This window comes from Callithrix jacchus, chromosome 2 (genome assembly GCF_049354715.1).
Source record: "Callithrix jacchus isolate 240 chromosome 2, calJac240_pri, whole genome shotgun sequence".
Taxonomy (NCBI): domain Eukaryota; kingdom Metazoa; phylum Chordata; class Mammalia; order Primates; family Cebidae; genus Callithrix; species Callithrix jacchus.
In genome coordinates, this window is record NC_133503.1 from 82088725 (window position 1) to 82115289 (window position 26565).

At 41.7% G+C, this 26565-nt stretch overlaps 1 protein-coding gene across 4 annotated transcripts in view; it reads left to right on the forward strand.

Moving 5' to 3' along the window:
* MARCHF3 (membrane associated ring-CH-type finger 3) overlaps positions 1 to 26565 on the forward strand; it is a 151622-nt gene that overhangs the window by 94778 nt on the left and 30279 nt on the right. For 3 of the 4 annotated variants that reach the window (XM_078364940.1, XM_008991598.4, XM_078364941.1), the window contains 2 exons: positions 18821 to 19064; positions 21949 to 22153. In XM_078364940.1, the coding sequence (XP_078221066.1) occupies positions 18877 to 19064; positions 21949 to 22153 (393 nt within the window). In that variant the 5' untranslated portion in view covers positions 18821 to 18876. Of the gene's footprint in view, positions 1 to 6634; positions 17966 to 18820; positions 19065 to 21948; positions 22154 to 26565 lie in introns of those variants that run through there. The other variant, XM_078364942.1, reaches the window with a different exon arrangement.

Below are 26565 nucleotides of genomic sequence, written 5' to 3' on the forward strand. Positions count from 1 at the left end.
ATTGCTATTAAACATTTGTTATAAACTCATGTTAGTGGCCTCACTGATGGTCTAGAATATGGATACACTATGTATTATATTAACCTTTCTCTGACTGTTGGATGATTATCTCATGTTGTGCTACTAGAAAGGAGTGTTGCAGAGTATTAAAAAACACTGCAGATTGTGCATAAATCTTTGTTTGCATTTCTGATTGTGTTCCTAAGACAAATTCCTTTTTTAAAAAGGCTCAAACATTACGTCCTAAAAATCAGTTTCTAAAAGGAAAATCACAGCCATCTTAAGGTTTTTCATACATACTGCCAAATTGGTTTTCTGGAGGTGTGAAGGTCATCACCCACCCTCAGAAGAGCCTGTGTCACCTCTGCCCAGCACACCCCAGCAAATACTCTTTTGCTGTTTATCAGGGATTATAGATTACTTCCTATGTAGCCTGAGCATCACCAAGAAGGTAACTGAGAATTTGCTTAAATTTTACTTAATGACTTTTAAAGACATATGTGCATGTGTAATGTATATACACACATGTATATACATATATTAAAGCCATATATACATTTGTACATTTTAGATCGACTCTTTGGTGTTTTCTGCTCTGTTAGTTAGGATTCTCCAGAGAAACAAAACCAACAGGAACATATATATCTATTTCTCTAGCAAGCTGGAGATCCAAGAGAGTCAGTGACGTGGTTCTAGTCCAAACACCAGCAGCTCAAGACCCAAGAAGAACCCATGTTTCAGTTTGAGTTCAAGGGCAAGGAGTTCAGCTGTCCCAGCTGAAAGGCGGTCAGGCAGAAGGAATTCCTTCTTATTTGGAGAAGGGTCAGCATTTTTGTTCTATTCAGACCTTCACCTGATCGGGGGAGGCCTACTCACATTAGGGAGGGCAAACTTCTTTACTCGGCCTATCAGTTTAAATATTAAATGTTAAACTTATCCAAAAACACCCTCACAGAAACTCCCAGACCAAATATCTGGGCATCTTATGGCCCAGTCAAGATGACACATAAAATTATCCATCACACTTACACTGCTGTGCCACCTTTGCCTGCCTGTCAATCCCAACTAATAGTTAAATGTGGCTATTTGAACCAACTCATAAAAGCTCAATCACTTAATCATATTTCTGAATATAGAAGTAATGATACCATTTCAACTATACCCAGCCATTTTATTCCCAGTGGGAAAATATATATACATGAGTTTCAAATCAGGGGAGCCAGAAACACAGCTCCCACAATGCTCACACTCTTCCTCACACAGCACATCAGGACCTGGGCTTGGTAGACAGGTTGAGAAGATCTTTGAGCCTGAGATCCTCCTTTTCTACACTTTCAACATGTCCTGAATTGATGGAAAATGGAACTATTTTAGCTCTGTATCCACTCATTTCATCATTTATTGTTTTCTTTTTCTTTCTTCCCCTCTCTTCCTTCCTTTCTTCATTCTTCTTTTTCAACAATACTCTCCATACCAACTTAAAGAGACTTATGTGTAAGTAGGAAAGGGAATTGAAGATGCTTTGTTTTAGGGATGCTTGCAAGCCATCACTAAGTCAAGAGTTCAGGTTCATGGCCTGCCTCTTAATTTTCCTAAATAACCCCTAGATCTGAGTGCCTGATTTCAAGTTTACTAATGAACATAAGGATTATCCAAAAATTCATGAAAAAAAAACCATCAAATAGCAAAGTGAATACTAGACTGCTTAGAAGTTAAGTCAGATAGAAGATATGTATTTCTAAGTAAGAGTTCTGTGTTAGCCCTGTGATTGTGGCACTTAACCTGGATATACACTTTGATATCATGATAGTGAATTTATTCATTTAGTGAGTCAGCAAGTATATTTAAATGCCCACTGTATGCCAAGCACTTGTGAAAAAGCAGTGGGTCCTAATAATATTGTTAAAAAAAACAAGAAGAAGAAGAAGAAGAAGAAGAAGAAGAAGAAGAAGGTAGAGATGATCAGGTTGGGGGAAGTTCTGTAAACTATGCCTTTGAATGCAGTCTTCCCAGTGACTGCATTGCCATTAAAGAAGATTGCTCATGTAAAGAAATCGCGTATGTTTTTGTAGTTTAAAAAATAATGCAGTTTACTGAAGCAGATTGGAGCTTCATTCCTTGAAGCTAATAAAAGAGGCTTATGGGAGTTGGAAGGAAATAAAGAGAATGACTTTACAATCATTTGTAGATACACAAGTATCTTTAGACGGCCTTTTTGCTCTTTTTAATGAAAATATCCAAAAACCTCCACAGTAATGGGTAATTCACCTAGGAACTCATCTTCATTATTTGTGTAATTTTTAATTCTCCCAGCTTTTAGGTTTATGTAAATCGAAACCACTTAAGGGCTTTAAAGAGATACTGAAGAGAATGCCAGGCATACAGCAGAAAATTCTATTATTGAATTTACCATAGTGATCATCATTTGTAAATCTAAGAAATGAGTCTAGTTTATGAATAGACCAGGCTAGAGACATCAGCATGCTTTGTTTGTGTATGTATGTACTATCATCATGAATTAGCTTTGGTTGCATTTTCTCCGCTAGTGAACAGGATGCATATTCTATGTCACCTTGAAGTAGAACTTAATAAAAATCATGATACAGTATGTTCTGGCCTCTTTCTAATGTTCAGATCCTTATGACCCATATATCCAAACGTAGTATATTTCCCCTTTAGCATGTCCCTGTTTTGTTTTATTTTATTAGAAACCTTATTTCCCACTGTGTACCCAGTAAGCATCTAAGTGGGTCCTGTGCTGAGCATGTGTAAACAAGATGAAGAGAGTGCCTGGTTTCTAGACGTGTTGGAATCAGCAGATGAAAGTTATAGTGTGCACTTTCCTTTTACCTTGGTATTATAAGGAAGTATTTGCTCTTTTTCAAAATGTGGTAAAGTCCTTCACTTACAGATTCATGTAAGCTGTTTCCTGCCAGTTCATTGGTTCAGCAGTTCTTATGGAGTTCTAGGGAAGCCAAAACAACAACAACAGCAACAACAACAAAACAATTCCAGCCGGGCACAGTGGTTCACGCCTGTAATCCCAGCACTTTTGGGAGGCTGAGGCGGACAGATCACAAGGTTAAGAGATCGAGACCATCCTGGCCAACATGGTGAAACCCCGTCTCTACTAAAAATACAAAAATTAGCTGGGTGTGGTGGTGTGTGCCTGTAGTCCCAGCTATTCCAGAGGCTGAGGCAGGAGAATTGCTTGAACCTGGGAGGCAGAAGTTGCAGTGAGCCGAGATAGCGCCACTGTACTCCAGCCTGGCGACAGAGCGAGACTCATCTCAAAAAAAAAAAATCACTTCCATCCTGGCCAGCCTCCTTGGCATGCATTTCCTAACCCTCCTTCTTAATGCAACAAGCCCCACGCTGGTATCTGCAAAACCATTTAGGAATCTCCTCGGAGCCCACCCCTACGTTATTTGTTTTTTCACTGCTTTACTATTCCACACTAAATTTCAAACTAAATAGAAATGCAGATGGGCACACGAGCATCTAGATTTCCCAAAATACACATTTTTCATGAATGCTTCCCTCTCAGAGTATGTGGACAGAGCCAGTATATGATCTTCCCATTATCACTCGGTCTTAATATCTAACTGACAGATGCCTGTCACTAAAACAAGGCAATAATGGACAGAAAATGCCCCTTCTCTTAGAGAACAAAAAAAGAAAGACCCTGGATTGCTGTCAGGCGAGGAGACACTTGTCAGCCATTGTTCAAGAAGGCTTATAAATGCTTCTGTGGGGAATTCCTATGAACGCCTAAGTGTTTTCACCCTTGTTAGTGAGAAGAAGGAAAGGAAGATGTTTCTCATGCATGTAAAGATCTTTCCCACAGTGGAAGCTTGCCCAGAGTGTTAATGTGTCACCAGCATGGTGCTGGAGCAGGGTGTGGTTCTGCCAGATGGCACCTGCAGGCTTTTCTGGGTGGGAATGGCTGCCTGCTGAATCATAAAGCCCAAGCTATACAGGCATGATGACCTTGAGTAGTCAGTCTACAGAGGTGTTAGTTCTCTTGACCCCCTTCCACAGGTTTTGGCCACCTTCAGATGTATCCCATAAATAAAATAGAGTGGAGTTCTGCAGGGGCAAGTGGCACCAAGTGATATGTGCAGCAATAGGCAAAAAAAGATAATGTTTTAGAATTGTTCTCACTTTTTCTAAGGGACAGGTAAATATAAAAGGTCATTAAGGAGTGTTGGACCTAAGAAAAGACTATATCTACCATAAGGACAAAAGTCTTAGATACCAGAGCAGGCAAGGAAAATAGCACCTGGCCTTCCTTCCAAGATTGCTGCAAAATGACAGGAATGATGCCCTAACTTGCTTTGTGTCCCTTTAGATCACAAATTCAGATCTTCTCTATAATTAAGAAGGGTTTCTTATGGTATAGTGGTCTGGTGTTTTTTTTTTTTTAATTTCAATAATGACAGGTGGATATTTAAGAATAGTGTATTAGTCTGTTCTCATGCTGCTAATAAAAACATATCTGAGGCTGGGAAATTTATAAAGGAAAGAGGTTTAATAGACTCACAGTTCCACATGGCTGGGGAGGCCTCACAATCATGGCAGAAAGCAAAGGAGGAGCACAGTCATATCTTGCATGGCATAAAAGAGCATGTATGGGGAACTCCCCTTTATAAAATCATCAGATCTCTTAATGCCATTTCTTACAGTTTGTACAATAAAAAAGAAAAGAAAATCATCAGATCTCATGAGACTTATTCACTATCATGAGAACAGCATGGGAAAGACCTTCCCCCATGATTCAATTACCTCCTGACAGGTCCCTCCCACAATATGTGGGAATTATGGGAGCTACAATTCAAGATGAGATTTGGGTGAGGACACAGCCAAGCTATATCAAACAACAACAAATACAACTCAGTTTTATAGAACATAACTAAGGTACCCATTCCATACTGAAGACTGGCAATCATAGGAAAGAATTAAGCAGTGCTCGTGGCTTTTTTGTGTAAGACGTATTTCAGGATAACCAGATTACACTGGTTGATCAAGGAAAGTGCTTTGTTACTAAATGTGGAAGGGAAGTTAGAATTGGAAAAGCATAATTGGATAGCCCCCAAATGAAATAATTGATCAGGCAGCTGTCGTCAGTGGATGGAATCATTAGACCTTTAGAAATGTCTAAGTGGGGACTTCTCTGAACCCTCCAAAAGTGGGACAGCCATTCATTACTTGCCATCTGATGTGATGCACCAAGAAGTAAACAGTACCACCTATGAGCTAGTATTGCCTGAGAGTTTTGAATCTGAAATGAATCAAGCCAATCCTGGGGTTCCAGAAAATACAGGGTAGAGAGGAACAAGTGAAATGGTAACACAAGAAGATAGACAAATTTGAAAAGTGAGGCCAGGCACAGTGGTTCACTCCTGTAATCCCAACACTTTGGGAGGCCAAAGTGGGTGGATCACGAGGTCAGGAGATAGAGACCATCCTGGCTAACACAGTGAAACACCATCTCTACTAAAAATACAAAAAAAAAAAAAAAATTAGCCTGGCATGGTGGCACACACCTGTAGTCCCAGCTACTCGGGAGAAGGCTGAGGCAGGAGAATCACTTGAACCTGGGAGGCAGAGGTTGCAATGAGCCAAGATAACACCACAGCACTCCAGCCTTGGCAACAGGGCAAGACTCTGTCTCAAAAAACAAACAAACAAAAAGTGGAGAGTAGGACAGCACTCTAGAGGACCTCTACATGAATTTCTTCAACAGATAATGGGTTGAGAAGAAAGTGAGGGGCTATGCATGAGTGAGAGGGACACACAATGAATAACATCCAAATGTGATGTGTACAGGTTGTTCGGGTCATTTAAACAAACCAAAATATTTTTCTAGGCAGTTGGGGAAATTTAAATACAGTGTGGATAGTAGATGATACCAAGGAAATATCAAGTTTGTTAGGTAAAATAATGACTTTGTGCGGAACGATCCAAGATGGCCGATCGATAACAGCTCAGGATTGCAGCTCTCAGTCAAAGCACAGAGAACTAGAGGACGCCACACTTTCAGACAAATTCTGGTCGCTCACGGAACAGAAGATCCCCAGTGGAGGAGCCCCACGGGTCACCAGCGCGACTCTTGTGGCCAGCGCAGCGGTTTCCCTGGCACCTCGGCGCAGTAGCTCTCGGAGCAGAGTAAACAGGGCCAGCTCCCCTTCTGACCGAGGTTTGGAGGACCCACATGGGTCCCCAGCATGACTCCAGAGACCAGTGCAGCGGCTGTGACAGCACCTCAGCGCGGCAGCTCTCGGCGCAGAGTAAACTAGACTGGTTCCCCTTCTGACCGAGGTTTGGAGCCCCAGGAAGGCAGAGTCGCCCATTACGGACACAGGAAGGAAGCCAGACAGGAGAAACCTGGGCAGAAAAGCACCATCAGTCTTAACGCAGCCGTTCTGGCCCTGCGAACTAACAACTTGGACGTCCATTCAAGAGACCTAATCTGAAAGTTGGTAATTTCAAAGACGACAGGAGGATAAATTTACAATGATAGGAAGAAACCAGCGTAAAAAGGCTGAGAATACTCAAAATCAGAACGCCTCTCCCTCTAAAGATGATCACAGTTCCACATCAACAATGGAACAAGGCTTGATGGAGAACGAGCGCATCCCAATAACAGAATCACTCTTCAGGGAATGGATAATAAGAAACTTCTGTGAGTTAAAAGAACATGTTGTTGCCCAATGTAAAGAAACTAGGAACTTTGAAAAAAGGTTTGACGAAATCCTATTGAGAATAGACAACTTAGAGAGGAATATAAGTGAATTAATGGAACTGAAAATACAATACAGGAACTCCGAGAAGTATGCACAGGTTTAAACACTCGAATTGTTCAAGCAGAAGAAAGGATAACAGAGGTCAAAGTCCAACTTAATGAAAGAAAACAAGAAGACAAGATAAGAGATAAAAGGATAAAAAGGAATGAGCAAAGTCTCCAAGAAATGTGGGACTATGTGAAAAGACCAAATTTACGTTTGATAGGTGCACCTGAATGTGACGGAGAGAATGAATCCAAGCTGGAAAATACCCTTCAGGATATTATTCAGGAATATTTTCCTGAACTAGCAAAGCAGGTCAATATTCAACCCCAGGTAATACAGAGAACACCACAAAGATATTCCTCAAGAAGAGCTACCCCAAGGCACATAATCGTTAGATTCACCAGGGTTGAAACAAAGGAGAAAATACTAAGGGCAGCCAGAGAGAAAGGTCAGGTTACCCACAAAGGAAAGCCTATCAGACTTACAGCAGATCTCCCAGCAGAAACTCTACAAGCCAGAAGAGAGTGGGGGCCAATATTCAACATCCTCAAAGAACAGAACCTTCAGCCCAGAATTTCATATCCAGCCAAACTAAGCTTCATAACTGAAGGAAAAATAAAATCTTTTATGAACAAGCAAGTACTCAGAGATTTTATTACCACCAGGCCTGCTTTACAAGAGCTTCTGAAAGAGGCATTACACACAGAAAGAAACAGCCAGTATTAGCCTTACTAAAAATATACCAAAAAGTAAAGAGCACCAACATAAAGAAGAATTTTCATCAACGAATGGATAAAACAGCCAATTAACATCAAATGGCAGTAACCCTAAATTTAAATCTACTAAATCCCCCAATCAAAAGACACAGCCAAAACCCAACGGCATGTTACATCCAGACCTGTTTCACATGCAAGGATACACAAAGACTCAAAACAAAGGAATGGAGAAAGATTTTGAACCAAATGGAGAGCAAAAATAAATAAATAAATAAATAGCAGGAGTTGCAATTCTCATAGCGGATAAAATAGATTTTAAAGCAACAAAGATATAGTGGTAAAAGGATCAATACAACAACAAGAGCTAACGATCCTAACACCCAGATACATAGAGACTTAGATTCAATGAGACAGAAAATTAATAAGGATATCAAGGACTCGAACTCAGATCCGGAACAAGTAAACTTAATAAATATTTATAGAGCTCTCCACTTCAAATACATAAAATATACATTCTTGTCCATACCACATCACACCTACTCATAGGTTTAAATGAAACATTGATTGGCCATTATTAATACCCACTTTTTTTTTCAGAATAAAGCAATATTTCCATTCATCCTCCCTCTCTCTCTTCCTCTTTCTTTCTCTCCTTTACTCATTTTTTTCTTTCCTTCTCTCAAAAAAAAAAATAATAATGACTTTGTGGTTGTATGAGAAATTTTCATATTTTTAGAAATTCATACTGAAGTATATGGGGTGAAATTACTGATTTCTGGGATTTGTCTTAAAATCATAATAAAAAGGAAAGAAGCAAGGATAGGTGAAATAAATGTGACAAAATCTTGATTAATTTTTAGTTTGACATATATATACTCTCTTGTAATTATGTAAATAATTTTTGTAAACAAAGGGAAGGAAATTCAAAAAGTAAAATAAAAATATTGGCATAAAAATATTTTTTGATTGGGATGATAAGATATATGTGGGTTTACTGTCATGTTTTATTTGTTTGACACTTTTCATAATAAAAATATTAAGGAAAACAATAGCAAATCTCTCTCAGGTATGGTAGTAGGGGGGTCCATGGCCTAGAAGCAAGATAGGAGCTCAGACTAGAAAAAGGTCATTATCTGATAATTCAACTTTGTTTTTCTTTTTGACAATCTCCTTTACTTAAATTAAAAATAACTCTATTTCTGTTGAATTTTCTAGTTGGTCACTGAAAACCAAGTTCCTTGCCTTATATCAAGCAATTGAAGGAGAATTTGGGAAACAGTCTCTGGTGTTGAAGTTAATGCTGATCTTAGCTGGAATAACTTGCTTTCTTCAGCATCTGCAGTGGCTAGTCTCCTGGGACTTATCTGGCTACATGTATTTTTCACATTTATTAGTGAAATTGGAGATTCAAGAATAAAACACAGTCCTCGGGAACATTGTGTTAATTTGTGACACACTAGAGATTTTTTAAGCCCATAAAACAAATGAATGAGCTCCGTGGGGGCGTAAGTGTTATTTTCACCCTAGAAGGCAGTAAAGGCCCACTGTATTTATTAAGCACTTAGAAGATGGAAAATGAAGAGTGCTATGAAAACAGAAAAATACACTCACACTATTACTATTAATAGTATAATTTTGTTTGGCTGTTCTGAAGGAAAAGTACCATCAGATAAAAATGTATAATGGTAGACCTCTGTATATTATTTAGTTATTTTGCCTTGGATAATAATTTAATTCAGTTTCTGTTTCTATCAAACAGGCTGAATCCAGGTAAGAAATCTTACCCATTATTTTTGGCAGGGTTGGGCCTACAAAAGAAAACCAAACAGAACCAAATAGATATTTGATTCAGGACCTTCCTTCTGAGTGGCTAAGTGACTTAAGGGGATGTTCTGTGTAAGCTGACACACTGTGGGTATTTCTAACAGGCCTTACACACTTGGCTTCCCAGGAGGATTGTGGAGACAGTGCACCAGTCCTCCTACTGGAAAAGTCCAGATGGAGCCAGCACTCCAACAGGTGGGGGTGCGGAAGAGAGGCCACTTGGTACCAAAATGCAGGGAACTGATACCGCCACCCAGGCCATGATGCATGCTGTGCCCATACAGGCAGACAGGTCCCAGCCAGAGAGCAAGTGCACGGAGGGGGCATGTGCTCCAGTTAGAAAATAATAGCACCTCAGAGGTTCCCTAAAGAGGTTTATAAGTGCTTTGCATTGAGGTATATAGAAAATAAGTATCAATACCAGGAGAGAGACCCTATTCTCCATCGATTTCATGGGCCATAAGCATCCAGGATACAGGCTGTGCAGAGAGTAAGTGATAAAGTGATCTCAGGTAACTCGGTCCTTGGCTATGTGTTACTTTGTTCTTGTGCTTGTTTGTGTCTTGATTATTTAAAAGACTGGACCCATTTTAGGGAGCCAATAAAAAAGAATCTATGTTTCGTGTGTGTGTCTGTGTGTATGTGTTGGGGTTTAGAGGAGGGAAGCCATGTCTAAGGCCAAGGACAGTAATTCCAGGGGGAGTTTCTTTGATTTTTTTACCTATTTTTTACACACTTGGCTTATAGTAGGCTGTCAAAGCAAATGTCAGTAGTTGTATCTTCATGAGCTATTGGCTTGGGAAGATGGGGATAAGGGTAATGAGAATTGTAGAGGAGGGTGGGCTGAGTGAAGAACCTAGAGGTGGGATCTGGAGGGGGCCTCTTGTCCCACTGCCCTGGCCCCACTGTTGTGAGCTGAACCTGTTGTGCTACAGACTTAAGTACTTCCCATTATCAAGAGCCCTCTACATGCCAGGCCCCCACCTACCTCAGGTCACCGGTGTCCAGGGAAACAGGCTCACCATCAAGTAACTTTCCTGTTGGTAAGCACTGAGTGGTAGTTTGAAGCCAGGTCTCCCTGACCTAAAACCAGGGCTCAGTGTCCTCAGTCTCAAGGGTCCCAGACAGCTCCTTACGCAAAAGCTAAATGTGTAAAAAGGCCATAAAGAAACACTCAGGTTTGTTTCTGTAGAGCATGTATGAAAGAACAATCAGTGTTTTGAAGATGTTTGATATTATGTAGCATTTGATAGAGAGTCCATCTATCATGCCTACAAGGGGGCTGAAATGCAAAGTCCAAGGAGGTTTAGTCTTTAGTCTGCATTTGCCTTCATATTCCTTGGCAAGCGGAGTGACTTTGCTTATCCTTGTGTGTAAATGGAAGGTAATGCAGTCAAATATGTTGCGGGTCCTTGTGGGCCTGAAAGTGCTGCAGGGGACTCACAGGGAGGTCCAGCCTACCTGAGCCCAATACAGAGTTTAGACTACCCGACCGAAGGACAAGACTGCAGCCTCCCTGTGGTCGGGTGAAACAGGGAAGAGGAAAGTTCCAAGGAATCCTGATTTAAAATAAGCTAACAACTGGTTTATTCTAGGCTTCTGGAGGCTTGGGTTAAGAATTGGCACATCTGTCTAGCTAATACTAGATTGCTTATACAGAAGAAGGTGAGGTACAACTTGGAAATGAATCCCAAATCAACTTCCTTCATGATAGGCTTTCGCTTGGATGCTGATTTTTAAAAATGTGTATGAGCCTAAAAACAAATGGGGAACATTGAGTCCTTAGAACATATTTAGCTTTCATTGTGGCTGAGATGTTTTCCTCTTGTGTTATCAGATATCCTGGCCAGCACGCTGTACCCTTCATGCCTTTTCTTATGCATGCTGAACAGGTAGCTGTTTGGTGCTGGTCACACTGAATATCATTTGAAGAGTACATTTTAATTTTTCATCTCTGAGTAATGCCCCATGAATGTCTCATCATGTTTTGCCTGCTCCTCTGAGTTTTTGAACTTGATATTTAAACTTTCTGATGTGCTCTCATTGTTCCTGAGCCCCCAGAACTCATCTGTACAACCTCCCTCCCCCAGCTCAGTGGAGTTCCATGTGTAGAAGCCAGTTGTTATTTACAAGTGCAATTCAGCTGTCACTGTGTCTTTGAACACATAGGCTTGTTGTGGGATTTTTAATTGCCATTTTTCATCTATATAATTAAAATTAAATGAAAAATGGATAGCCTCCAAAATCTGAATTAATTTCATGAGTGCTTCTTGAGGGGAAAAATATGTCTAAATATGATAATTGTTACTTTATTTGCCTTCAGCAGAACTAGAGGATTTTACCTGGCTAAAGAGAAAATACAGTGATTTTAAATGAAAAAAAAAATCTGTCTGATGCTTTGGATACTTCTTATGCCTGAGAATCAGAATTAATCATGTGGATGAGAAATGATTAGTAACTCTGAATATAACTTTAAGGTAGGACACTGAGAATGGGAACGCATTATAGTAACTCACGCCAGATCCGACTTGCCTTATGCTAGTCAGGTTTTTTTCTCCTTCAGATTCATCATTGGGGTTTACACATTTCTCAAGAATATGCTATTACCCCGAATCAAAACCTCCCTCATGCTCAGAAACAGGCATTTCACCTGCTTACTGCCTAACTGTGCTCTGTAAGTGTGACAATGAGCACCTAGCAGAAAATAATGAAACAACAAAAAGAGGCCTATTTTTAAAAATTCATTGGGCCAGCCAATGTTTCACTCTGTAGACTCATCAAGCGCCTGATGGACATGTTTGTAAAGACTTGGATGGTCACTTTATTTGGAATGACAAATTCTATGCTCCACATAATGAGGTCAGTGAAGCATCTAGAAAAGAAATGTATAATTTGGTAGCGCGGGTCTGTAAGCACAGCCCTGCCATGGCTATTTAAGTTTAATGAAGCAGCTACTTTGCCGCTACACATTCTTAGTGAATAGCCTCCTTGGCGTGTTTTTGAAAACTTAAATGTTGCTGGTAATCATGTCCCAGCAATCTCCTTGGAGAGCCTTTGTGTCCTGTTCTCAGAAGAAATATGCCGCTTTTCCATGTTAATGGTTTTGAAATTAGTCATTTGCTCTGTTTTCATTGGAAAGGAAGGTCACTGTGTGATTTCCTACCTTCCCTCATTTTCTGTGAACATTCAGGATACTCTTAAGTCAGTTCATCAACCATGCAGTGCACTGTCTGGTTATAACACGCCTGAAAAGCCAGTGAAATGTTCTATCAAAGAGCAGCATACCTATTCTCAGAGACTGTTCATAGAATTCAAAGTCTAAAAATTTAACTCAGAGGAGAAAGTTCCTGGACAAACCATTATTGCTATTTTTTCCCCATTTCAGTCACTGACCGCCTTGTATTGTGCCTTCATTGGTCTCATTAGAGAAGGCTGTGCTCCCCACATATGCAGCCTCTCACAGAGGACATTTTAGAAATCCTTTCTGAAGCAGATTCACTCATGTAAAACAAAGGTCCGACTTATGGATCCTGGGCCAGCATTAATGACGCAGAACTCTGTGGGAGCAGAAAGACATCTAGCGGTTCCCAATTCTGCAGTGTCAGTCCCCAAACTTAGGGCCTCAGGTGGTTTCCCCTGAATGGGCAAGGGCGTGATTGGTTGTGGAAAGGTGCTAGGTCCTCATGGCTCTGTCACCCCAGTGAAGGTCTGGGGAATTCTACAGACTATTTGGTGGCCTCCACATTTCCTTGGGAAATGTAAAGTAGGATTTGAAATGGCCGAACCCTACACTACCAGAAACTTCCTAGGAAAACCTAATAAGTTCTCAAAAAAAAAAGTGAATGGATGGAAGAATGAATAAATGAATTTGCTTTTTTGATTTGCTTTGTTAACCAGCTCTGGTTGTAGAGATAACACAGAATCCTTCAGGACATATTGAGACCTGAAGAGCCTACCTTTTCTTCTTCTTTTTAAAAATTGTATTTTATTGCGGTAAGAGCACTTAACATGAGATGTACCCTCTTAACAAAGTTTTAAGTGTTCAATACATTATTTCTGACTATAGGTACAGCAGATCTCTAGAGATTATTCATTTTGCTGGACTGAAACTTTATTCCTGTTACTAAACTCATTACTATAGGGGATCATTTCTATAGTTTGTTATTACTTCTTGAAATTTCTGGAATTGGGTATGAAGGTTGAAGGCAGAGGTACAGACTTGCTCCAGACTGCTTCCAGGTTAGGCCCTGCTTAGACCACTGCCCAGGCAGCTCACGTGACCGCATCAGTGCCAGGCAGCACTGACATCCTCCTGGTCTCATTTTCACCTTTAAACCTTTTGAGTCGTTTTCCTATCCAAATAGAGGTGCCAATAAACAGATTTCTCCCACTTCTTGACCTCCATCTAAGAGATTAATGTTGATTTGGCATTCAAAATGCACTTCTCATACATGTAGGCCTGAAAAGAGCCTTGGGATTGGCCTGTGTTTTATTTTCTACCGTATTTATCATATGTTAGATTAGTTAAGACAGATAATGGTAGCTGCCATAACAAATAGACCTAAGTATCTCTAACATCATTGCACCTTTTCCTCTATATCTTTTTTCTTTTTTCAACTTTTAAGTTCAGGGGTACATGTGCAGGATGTGCAGGTTTTTGCATAGGTAAACGTGTGCCATGGTGGTTTGCTGCATGGATCATCCCATCACCTGTCATATATCTTTATTAAGCATTTTCATGGAAGAATGAAACCTGTGTTCCAGGTCTGAAGGCGATGGGACCAGGGAAAATGAGAAGTGACCATGTAAGTATGAGGATCCTTCTGTTCTCCCTAGCCGAGAGAGATGGCATGGTCAATGTCAGAGTTCAAGTGTGATGCAAAAGGTGCATTGTGGTAGGCTGACCAGATGTGAGGTAAGACAGTTTTAAAAGACAGGAATGGCCAGGCGCGGTGACCCAAGCCTGTAATCCCAGCACTTTGGGAGGCCGAGGCGGGTGGATCACGAGGTCAACAGATCAAGACCATCCTGGTCAACATGGTGAAACCCCGTCTCTACTAAAAATTACAAAAAATTAGCTGGGCACGGTGGCGCGTGCCTGTAATCCCAGCTACTCAGGAGGCTGAGGCAGGAGAATTGCCTGAACCCAGGGGGGCGGAGGTTGCGGTGAGCCGAGATCGCGCCATTGCACTCCAGCCTGGGTAACAAGAGCGAAACTCCGTCTCAAAAAAAAAAAGAAAGGAACAAGATGTAGCCCAGGCTAGGAAAAGAGCAGGAATGAAGGTTAACATAGCAATAAAGTTCAAACTTCTCTGTTCATGGCATGTTCCTACTTACAAAGCACATTCATATATATTATCTTGTTTTAGACTCACAAACAACCAGGTGAGGTGGCTCGGGGTGTATTAGTACCCTAATTTCAAACATTCATGAAATCTCAGGAAAGTCTGCGAGGCCAAGTGATTTACCTTGGTGAGTAGAGAGCCAGGGTGTAGGCTTTGATGTTGTGCCTCCAAGAACAGAACTCTTTCTCTAACATGTGATTCTCTTGGAGGTTTGGGGGCCGCTGAGGCAGAGGGGCTGCCAAGGTGGGCAGAGCCTACTTCTCTTCCCTTCCCCGACGACCTATGGCCTCATCCTCGTGATGCCAGCCATGTTCCCATGGAAATCACTTACCAATGGCAACCTATTCAGAAATGCAGCAATGAATCACTGCCACCTGGTTAGGTCTCCTGCTTTTGTGAAACCTGTACTCTGTCCTTTTCAGGGGTCACAGTTTAACAGATAAGCCTTTTTATTTTAACAATTCTCTAATCAGGCTTTCATTTATTTGGCCACCCCCTCCGTTTTCTCTGTCTCCCTCTCATCCACCTACTCCTGCTCCTCCCACTGTGTGCAGCTGAGTTTGGCCAGTGCCAAATCATGTTTTATTCTCAGCCTGAGAAAGAAGTTATACAAGGTGTCAAAACTGGCCAGCAAAGAACCCATCCCACCAGTGCTGTTTGATGTTTCAAGGTTACACATACACTGCTCCCTCCTAGAGAGAAGAATTTTTGGGTAGACTGGGAAGTACTTTACCACAAGAGCAGTGCACTGACATTGATAAGAAAGCAGTCAGAATGTGCTTGAAATTTTGCAGAAAGATCAGTAGAAGACCAGTGTTCGGCTGCAAACCAACAGCTCAGCTCTTTCTAGCATCCTTAGCAACAGCCTGCTGTTTTCCCAGGTGGCTCTGAACCAGACAGGAAAATGCAGTGGGCCATTTGTCACTGCTCCAGGTGTAACATATGCATGCCAATTGGTGCATGCAGCTTGTAAGGCCAGCTCCTGCCTGCCCCATGCCTGCATCTAGGCCTCTGGGCTTCCCTTTCATTGAGATCAGGACAGAGTGTGCTTCCTTTCCTCCTCCTCCACCTAAGTAAGTGATTAGATCAACTCTTCTGGCATTAGAACCAACGCAGCTATCCCCACCATGATCAAGAGTGCTATGCTCTGTGTAATCCCTCTTACCCCATTTTTAATTCAAGGCCACAGTCTTTCAGGGCTGTTGGGACTCATCAATACTAGCATGTCAGCCTTAGAATCTTAAGGTTATTCTGGTGTGTGGTATACAGAAGACATGCTGGTGTGTTCTTCAGGGAATGCCGGACTGGACTATCATTTTAGTTAGTCTAAATTGAGCTACGGCTAGAGGATCTTGGATTCAGGGTTCTGCAGATATGGCACAAGAGAAAGAGCCAGGGCTTGCTTGTAGGAGAACGCAAGGTGAGGTTCCTTTTGTTCTTTTATCCTAAACTCAGTGCCCTGCACCCACTACAAATGGAATGAACTGATCAGGTGGCAGATAATATCCCTTTTACCTGTGAAAGGAGAAATGAAATCATCCAGAAGTGAAATTACATATATAAAAATGAATTTAATGGAAGCTCTGCTTCTAGAATTTTTAAGGACATTTTATTGTGGATTTAGGTCACACATTTAGAACTACTTCCTTTGACGAGGACTTAATCTAGGTTACAAGTGTGTGAACTTGGGGCTATGATGTGCCTGAGTGACAGGCAATTCACAGAGGGTAGCCTAACTACTGGCAGCCCGGGGTCCCATTATTTACTCTGTGAACCCCTCCTCACCTCTTTCCAGTTCCATCAAGTATAGAGAGGGAGTGTTTGGCCCTCTGAGCTGGAGTTATGCAAAACCCGAAAATAGACTCTCAGAGTGCATCTAGACATAATGATTCCATGCGGCAAGAAGGTCACTGTGTCTGCTTTTCCTGCCAACACACCCCTGGCTCTTAATCTATGGCTGCCTTGTGAAGCAAGAGAGCTGTGCCAGGAAGTTACACTTTGTGACTGTGAGGCATTATGAGAATTTAAAATCATGTCAATGGAGTTTTGTAAGGGCAGGCCAGGAAAGAGGAGTTATGCGCAGTTTTTGAAGAGGACAGTCTTTTAATGTCTCTTTGTTTTTTGATCTGAAAGCTACCATAACTCAATTTTTAAAAACAAAACAAAACAACTATCTGGTTCCAGCCACAAATCAACTCCACCCTGCCAACCCTTTCAAAAAAATAATAAGATACCTACCCAAAAAATTTTCTGGGGTTATCCGAATGGTGGGATTATGAGTGAGCTTTATTTTCTTCTTAGTGTTCTGTAGTTTTTATAACATACCATATACTAATTGCTTTACAGTTTCAAAAAAAAAAAAGCAAAGAATTCTATTTGGAAAGCAAAACTGTACCCTATACCAACTGGCTGATTGTGCTGAATATTCAGTATTGCTGGTCATGAAAATGGTGTGAGTGACGCAGCCCCTGCCTGTGCCCCCATGTCAGGTCTCAGACAAGAACTGGAGTCTACAGGCATCTCACCACTGTGGGTTCATGAGGGCTGCTGGGCAAGGGCAGACACAGACCCTGAGAGGACTCCAGGCAGTCAATGAGGGTGGGAAAGGGAGGCTGCTGGTGCAAGGCCAGCCAGACACCTCGGCAGCAAGGAAGGGATGATGGTCACATCCAGTTGTTTTGGACAGTCAAGCCTGCTTGACATGTACTTGTCAGGAGGGAAACTGTCAGCTCAAGTTCATCAGGAAATAATGCATTCTTGCCCTGAGAATATCCAGTTGCACATTATTCTGGCAATTGGGAAGATCCTGTTTTCCAGAACCATGGGGACCAAGGAAAATGTAACAAGTAAAGACAAATATCTGGGAGAAAACAACCCCTTTCAGAATGCCAGAAATCCTCTTGGGGTTTGAGGTTCTGCAAACGACAAGATATTTCATTTATTTAAGCTTGGGCCTTGACCACCCAAATGGGTTATTGATGTGAGCTCAGTCCATCAACTAATCCTGTTGCTGTCTACTGAGCCCAGGCCATGTCGGGCTTGGGAGCCCGAGGTAAGCAGGCTAGTCAAGAAACTGTGTCATCTCACCTTTGGACAGAATTCTTCCTGCAAGTTTCTGTAAAAACCTCTATTTCTTATGTGTCAAATGCTGACCTATTATTGAATCCAGTGGGGTTCCTCAATCCATAGGTCTGAGTGCTTTGAACTTGAGGTCATGACCCAAGCCTGCGCCACGCAGATCGGGAGCAGAATTCCTTGCAGTTTATATAATAAACCATGTGCCTAGGAGGTAAGGCCCTTATTAGTAATGGATTATGTTTAATTGGTGATAGAGATCTCATTCATTACTTTCTTACCTTCTCCTATGTGTTTCCCTATGATGATCCATATGAGCCTGCATTTTAGGTAATACACAACTAAGACCTCGTGCTAACGTATTTATCATCATGTCCATTAGAAAATAAAAGCTCATTAAACTCATTATTTCATGAATAACTTTAAGACAAAGCTAAAATAGGTTCAGTTTTTAAAGGAAGTTAATTTTAAGATATATAATACCGAAAATTGCATCATGCAACAGAAAGGTGGTACAGTCATTGCACTCAATGTTTGGCAAATATTGTCCTAGAACATACTATTAACACTTGGCCAAATTCATTTTTATTTTCCTTCCTTCTTTCTCTCACTCTCTTTTTAATTTTAGTATCTCTGAATGAAGCTGTATGGAGAATAAATTGCTTACCAGAAAAAAATGTTGTAAATGTTTTTCATAATGATTCTAGAGAATGTCAACAAAGACTTATTGCTTCTCTGGCACAGAGCAGAGAACTGCTTATCTTCTCTTCAGATCTGGGCCTCAGAGTCATCATTCTGCCCCTCGTGGAAAGCAGGGCTTCTAAATGTTTATATACACCAACATGCTTGCTGTCTTGTTCATACCGTATCTGCTGTTTCTTGTGGGCTCTGTGTGTGTGTGTGTGTGTGTGTGTGCGCACTTGTATTAAATAGTAATGAGATAATGTGCCATATCTAGGCTACTCCTGTTATTTATACTAAATAACGACATGATGATGTTGGTGCCCCATAATTCTCCATTTTCTATTAACCACCCTGCCCAAGTAAACTGTTTTCTGATCTCTCTTAGATGGAAACCCTGTATGAATGTGGAAGCCATTAGCAGAGTAATTGCTGTCTGTTACCATGACAACCAGCCGCTGCAGTCACCTGCCCGAAGTCCTGCCAGACTGCACCAGCTCAGCTGCGCCCGTGGTGAAGACGGTGGAGGATTGTGGCAGCCTAGTGAATGGGCAGCCGCAGTATGTCATGCAAGTTTCAGCCAAAGACGGGCAGCTGCTGTCAACAGTAGTGCGGACTCTTGCCACCCAGAGGTAGTACCACAGTTAAAATAAATGAATCTGTAATTGATCCAGAGAACTCTTTGTCAGATGGAAAATGCTAACGGGAATGTAATTAGTGCTCAGGTCTTTGTGTCAGGTGAGAGGAGGTGCTGGAAAAAAAGACTACATGAGTTCTGTCATTGCCGTTTCTATAGCAATAGGATATAAAGCTAAAATTCACCTTATCGAATTTTCCCCTTAAAGTCATACTTACAAAGAGCCAGGAGGGGAAGAAGCCCACAAGATACTGGGTTGCTTGCTTTACATTTGTTATTTTGACATTGTTATGTAATTGCTCTCTTGTTGTCTCCAGTAGATAACAAAGGTAGTCCTATTGGAACTGATTTCAGGCAACTGAGTCGAAGTGACTGGATGTGTGGGCAAAAGTTTTGAAGTGACATTTTTGGTGTGCATGTGGACTGGCATTGCCTAATGGAAGCGCTGTCCAGGGCTACTTCCTGAGCATGTCTCTTCTCATCACTAGGAGGTCTCTTCTGCTGTCCCCTCCTTCAGCCTCAATGGTCCCCCATCCCTGATGCTTCACACACATCTGCCCTATGAAGTGCTATTGTGAAAACTTCCTGAGCCTTCCCAAGTAATGAACTAAAACCAGAGTGCAGGCTCTGAGCAGCTTGGAAACCGCTTTTCCTGACCATCACTTTGTCTCCTCCTGTGCTCTTGTTGGATAGGAACTTATGGGCTTCCAGGCTAATAGGAGCTCCTTGGCTTCTCCAGCTTTTTCTCAGAATGGGTAAGCGGGACTTCTAACCTATGCACATAAAAGGTGAATCACCATTGGACATGACCCCCTAGTGTCAGTGCTGACACTTCTGACCTCTAACATAGGACCAGTCTTTCACACCTTGTTCTTTTACCTCTGTCTGAGTGATCAGTCAACCCCTCTGGTGCAGACACAGGCCCACAGATCCGTGTGCCTACAGCAGGACTACCAGTGGCATCCCACCCTCGGCATGGTGGCCCTCAGACATGGAATCACACTAACATGCATGTTGTGAGCATTGCCCATATGCCCTCCATTTAAAATCTGTGCGGCTAGTGCAAAGAAAAACATAGAAAAACATTTAATATATAATTTTCTCCCTCTTGAGGAACTGATAACAATTGGTTAGGACTCAGAGCAGGACAAAGCAGTGACTGTCTTTGGTCCTCTGTGAACTGAGACTGAGGGCCTAATGCGCTCCACTCACCCTTTGCAGGCATCAAACAGCTCATTTGACCAGGAAGAGCAGGCTATGGTTGACATGGCTGAGACCTGTGAGCCTCCGTGTGGGTGTGGGTATGTGGTTGTGTCTGTCTGTCTGTCAGGCATTTTTACCTGCTCTCCCACCATGCGGTACTGTAAACCAGGTTTCAGGATTTTACAGGCTCCATGTAAATGAAGGAGGCCCAGAATGATGAGAAAAACAACAACAACAACAAAAAACTCTATCCACTTTCTTTTCCCATCCCTGGGCACAAGTAAGCCTTTCAGGCTAATGGAAGGGAGATCCTTTCCCTTTTTGATCTCCTTTTGGCCTTCCCTCATTCCCAGCATCATTCTCAGAAAGGCCTTTGGGAAACAGCAGTTATTCCATGGCTGTTTCCATTTGGACCAAAGACGGTGTTCAGGAGGATGAATGGGCATGTGTCTGGGTCACTGTCTTCTTTGGGGGGTATACAGAGAGGCAAGGAGGGGCAGGTAAAGAGGCTGGTCCTAGGATTTTCACATATTAGGAAGATGCATTTTAAAATCTATTGCCCAGTGAAAAACAGCACAAGCAACAGAAGACATCCATCAGAGAGGCAGGGTCCTCTCCCAGAGCAAAGTACCTCCCGAGAAGTGAGGCCATCTTAGTTTGGGATCTTTCCATTGGACACTGACTTACATGATGAGGGCCAAGTTATTTGATTTTCTCTGGCCTGAGATTTTTCCATAAGAGACAGTAGCTAGCATTAACTGGGTATTTGCTATGTGTTTGTCCCTATTCTAAGTTTCTAATCTGGGCTATCTTTTCACTTCCTCACTGTCACCATTCTTTGTGCCCGTTTTAGAGTTAAGGAGACTAAAGTACAGGGAGATGAAGTTACTTGCCCAAAGTTATCCAGGTGATAGACAGCAGACCTGAGGTTTGAGCCCAGCTAGCTGGATTCTGGAGCCTGCACCATGAACCACTAACTACATTAAGCTGCCTTCATGAAATGTGTAGGAGTGGTTTTTCCAAATTAAAGGCAGATCTCTAGACTGAGGCTACCTCAGCAGGACATACTCATTACTCACTTTCAGCTTGGTGTCTTTGGCATCCCATAGAGCATCCTGTGAAAGCTCAAAGGACAATCCACCATCCAGCTTTGTTCTGTGGCTCAGACTGCAGTTCTGTGTAGCGGCTGCAGAGTTTGCTGCTGGTTAACTTCCCTCCTGTCATTCTCCACCCTACTGAAAAGAGAAATGAAAGGAACCTCTGGGTATACAAACATGTCCTGGCTTGGTCCAAAAGATTCAGTTTGTCATTTCAAAACAGTAACTATTCTTAATGGTGAAGGATGGTTTTTATTTTGGACGAGTAGTTGGCCTGAACTACATTTATATTCAAGGCAAAAATATCCATTGCTTGTTTTCACTCACTTTTGATCCTGGGCCACACCTAGCTACTTTAATATTGGCAATCCCCTATTTCTTGGTGTCATCACAAGTTGATGACCCAAGTGCTCTGCAGTGCCCAGGACCACTTGCCCTACTGCCGAGGTCAAGTGTACATCTAAGAGGTCTTAAAGCAGCTGCCCCTGGGGAGGGCCCAAAGGACAAGAGCTAGAGGGCCATCTACTTGGTAGAGGTTTCCAGCCCAGTGACCAGCAGGTACCCCTCCTTCTCTTGCAGCCCCTTCAATGACCGGCCGATGTGCAGGATCTGCCATGAGGGCAGCAGCCAAGAGGACTTGCTCTCTCCATGTGAATGTACAGGGACCTTGGGGACAATTCATCGGAGCTGCCTGGAGCATTGGCTGTCATCCTCAAACACCAGCTACTGTGAACTCTGCCACTTCAGGTTTGCAGTCGAGCGCAAACCCAGGCCGTTAGTGGAGGTCAGTAAGTGGGGCACGTCCTGAAAACTTAGCTCTAATGAGCAAATGATGTCTGTTTTTATGCCTGGATCACAGCCCTGTACAGCTTTACTGAAGCACAGTAATAGCTCTGTGAGTGTGTGTGTGTGTGTGTGTGTGTGTGTGTGTATGTGTGTGTGTGTGTCTGAGAAAGAGATTTAGACAGAGAAGAGAGAGCTTGCTAGCTCACTTGGGATCCATCAGTAGAAGAAATCAGTATAAGGAGAGAGGAGCATTTAGAGACTGGATCTCCATTTTTCAATCCCTGTGAAATGGAACAAACAGATCAAACATCTTTCTCTTTGAACACCATCTGCCCAACGTGAAGCAGCAGATAAATGGGCATTTGGGTTGCATATCCTGAGAAGTCTTCATGAAAAAGTATAGCTCATAGTTTAATGGCTATAGACCCAGATGTCCTGGGTTCTGTGACCTTGGGTTTGTTACTTAACTCTTGTAATTACTACAAGGATTAAAGGAATTAATGTTATAAAACACTTAAAAGAATACAGGGCACATATACAAGTCTTTGAGTAAAAATATTTCACTTGTGAAATTACACACAAACTTTTTTCAGCCAATAGCCTAATATGATTGAACTCTTTTTTTTAAAAGTTGGTATGGTCAACCTAGCCACAAAAAGGGCAGAACATTCTCTTTCATGTTTTAGAAGGTACATGATTTCTCAAGTCCACATCCAGGGTCTGGTTGTTAGCCAGAGGAATTGGAAAAATCATTAGATTATTTCTGCCCTCTCTCCTGTCCCCAAATTCTGCTAGTCAATTAAAAGTTGGATCTTGGCAACAGTAAATATTTTAATATGTTATGGGCCAGAGCTAGCTGAAAAGAGCCAAGACACTGTGTCTGTGATTCAGACCTGCTCCTATCCTCCTTATTTCAGCAGCTAACTCAGTGAAGCCCTGGAATGAAAACTAGTGCTGGAAATCAAGAAGCGCCTCTTGTAGACTATTTAATAGCAGTGCCAGCACCCGGGCTTAAGATGCTGGAGAGCTCTGTAGCTCTGTATATATATTCTCTTAGGTTTGGCCTTGAACATTAAATCAAGACCTATAGCCGGGGCCTATTTTAGCTATGACTTACTTGCCAAATGGCAAAAAACTTATTTCACTTGCCCTAGTACACTCTATGCTTTGCTTAAGAGTCTGGATCTATGCATTGGAACCAAATCATTTTCTGAATATAAAAAAAAAAAAGTTTGGATCTAGGCCTGGCGCGGTGGGTCATGCCTGTAATCCCAGCACTTTGGGAGGCCAAGGCGGATGGATCACGATGGCAGGAGTTCAAGACCTTCCTGGCTAACACAGTGAAACCCCGTCTCTACTAAAAATACAAAAAATTAACTGGGTGTGGTGGCGGGCACCTGTAATCCCAACTACTCAGGAGGCTGAGGCAGGAGAATCACTTGAACCCAGAGGCAGAGGTTGCAGTGAGACAAGATCATGCCACTGTCCTACAGCCTGGATGACAGAGCAAGACTCTGTCTCAAAAAAAAAAAAAAAAAGGCTCTGGATCTAGTGACATCTTAATTTAGCCATCTTACTGCTTGACACCCACTTTCAGAAATTCATATTCAGAGAGGACCTGTGGGGAATTTGGCCCTGTGCCAGATTCATTGGGATTTAACATTTTAGAACTTATCTGCAGAGGGGGAAATATAATTAAATAATAAACAAAGGAGATAAAGATTTCGCAAGCCTAATGGCAAAAGTAAAAAGAAGCTTATTTCTCCTTTCCAGAAACTTTTTGGAACCCCCCCAATTTGATACTGCAGCCTCTCCAGGGAAGCTGGCTTCCCGGAGTGAGAAAGCCCTGCTTTGAAATAAACTCCATCCAGCAATCTTTTTAACTAGTGTTTCCCCAGTAAAAATCCCAGTGTATGTGCACGTAATATATAACAAAGGAGGGTGTGTATATATCTGTGTGTGCATGTGCACACATGCATGTACACACCCTAATTTTTCTCAGATGAAATGCCTGTGGCAAATTACCCACCGATCCCTCTCAGTCTCAGAGAGGGTAACATGTACCCACACAAACAAAGGTCTTCAGAGTTGCTGATGATGGGTCACAGATTCATTCCTGGATCTTAGGCAACTGTCATTAAACAAGGAAGCAAGGCAAATGACCTTGAGAATGTGTGAGGTGCTCTACAAGATATAGGGCCTTGCCTACAAAAACTTCACCCAAACGGTCACCAGTGATGAAATTTTCATTGCACAAATGGAATGTGACAATTTTCAGAGTTAATGATGATTGAACAAGTTGAAAGTGAAAGGCAAACCTTCCCAAGCTGGGGGAGGCTGGCCGTTTGATCATCCCGTGGCGAAATGAACTTGCTGTTTGACCACAAGCAATAAAAAGAAGTTGTCTTTGGTTTCTCAGCTGGAGGACAAATGAGAACCAGGTGCAGGCAGAGTTTTAAACAAATGACATTACTAATTGACTTTTCCCTTCTTAGCAAAGGGCAGTTTAATCCTAATGAGCATCTCTTCTCAATACTTTCACCTCAAGATCAACATGCATCTTTTTTAAAGCAAATCAGCAAAACCTGCCTATTTGGGTTAAGGATTAGGAGTAGTGTTACTTTATTTCTCAATTTCACTCTTTTAATTGCTTTAATCATTACTTTGTTTACCAGTTGGATCTGCCTTCTCATTTAAGCAAGGAAATTCCATAACATTTAATTTCAAAATCGATGTGACAATAACAGCTCTTGTTGCTCGAGGAAGCAGTTTAAAGTCATTTATAAATTTTGTCAGCATCTAAACACTAGCATTGGTTGAAATTACTTTTAACACCTCAGCCTTCCACTTCTCAATAAACCCCTCAGCATAACCGTTCATCCCCCTTCATGTCACTAAGACAGTTCTTCACTTCCTTTTCTTATCTCTGCAGCCTGAAGTTGGATGTTCATTTTTAACTGGATAGGAACCCAGGGCTGTTGTATACACCCTGGCTGCTATGTGAAGTCCTTTTTTCTGCCCACAAGGGTGAGTTTCTACTCATAATGGAAAATCAATGGGCCTATTTTCATTAGAACCTCAAAACTGGGCATGCCATCCTCACTTAGCCACTGGCCATCTGTGTGGCTTGGTTCAACTTCTCTGAGCTTCCCTATGGGAGAGGGTTAGCAAAGAGCACTCCATGGCATCTTTTGGTCTCTATAAGGCTAAAAGTTCTTGTTCAAAAATGTGTATTCTACACTTAAAATGGATATATTGTATGACGTATTATTAGACCTCAGTGAGTTGGTTGTCTGTGTCTACTTTCCTCTCTACCTACTTTACCTACCTTGCCTACCTACCTACGTGGTCAGTCTAAATCTTTTAGTCTCTTTTACCGTAAATATTGGTGAATCCTTTTATGGTTAGTAGATATCTATTTACCACATTCTACTGGATCACTGTTCATATTTTCTTGGTTTAAGGTAAACCAGTATAACAAGAACTGGTTTCAGCCTAAGAGCACTCCATTGCAATCATCTATTTTAGTCAGCTGTGGATGAATCTCTGATAAACTCCAACTAATGCAAATCTTATAAGGTCTGTGTCCAATCACACAAAGCTTGAAAGAAAAGCATTCAAAATGTAGATAGCAAAAGGCAAAAGATAGCAAAAAAAAAGAGCAGATGTAACACACAGAAAAATACCGTGACTTATTCCCCTAAAATATGTGCCTTGACTCCAGCCTTTTGCCATTATTGCAGTTCTGATTGACCAGTTTGCCAAAGAAGCCCATCTTACAAAGAGCAAATAGCATGCTTGTAATGTCAGTTTCTAGTGATGGAATATTTGCCACTAGGCTTTCCTAAGACATCTATTCATAACATCTGCTCTAGCCTGGAAAATTCATGAAGTTATAGATCAGCTCAACAATGTTGTGATTTAAATGAAACAGCCAGGAAATAGTGGACATCTGGAGGAAAAGGCCTTCTAGGATCTGATTTTCCTCTGATCAGGGAGACACAGTGATTTTTCACAGGGGAAGTGATTAAGTTTCCGTATTCCTATTTCCTTTACACAGAACCAGCTGATTGATACGAATTGTGTGAACAATTTAAAAGTTGTTCCCTGTGAGTCAGAAGTTTAGCTAAATTGAAACTGAGTGTGTTTTCACACATATCAGTTACTCAGAACAATAGGGTATAAAGCTAGGGGGATGAGGATTAAGGATTTTTATTCAAACTTTTTTATTTATTAATCTTATTTATAAAGTCACTGGAGGACAATGGTTTTTTTTTTTTTTTTTTTTAATTTTTTATTTGATTATAGGTTTTGGGGTACATGAGCAGAGCATGCGAGACAGTTGCGTAGGTACACACATGGCAGTGTGCTTTGCTTTTCTTCTCCCCTTCACCCACATTTGGCATTTCT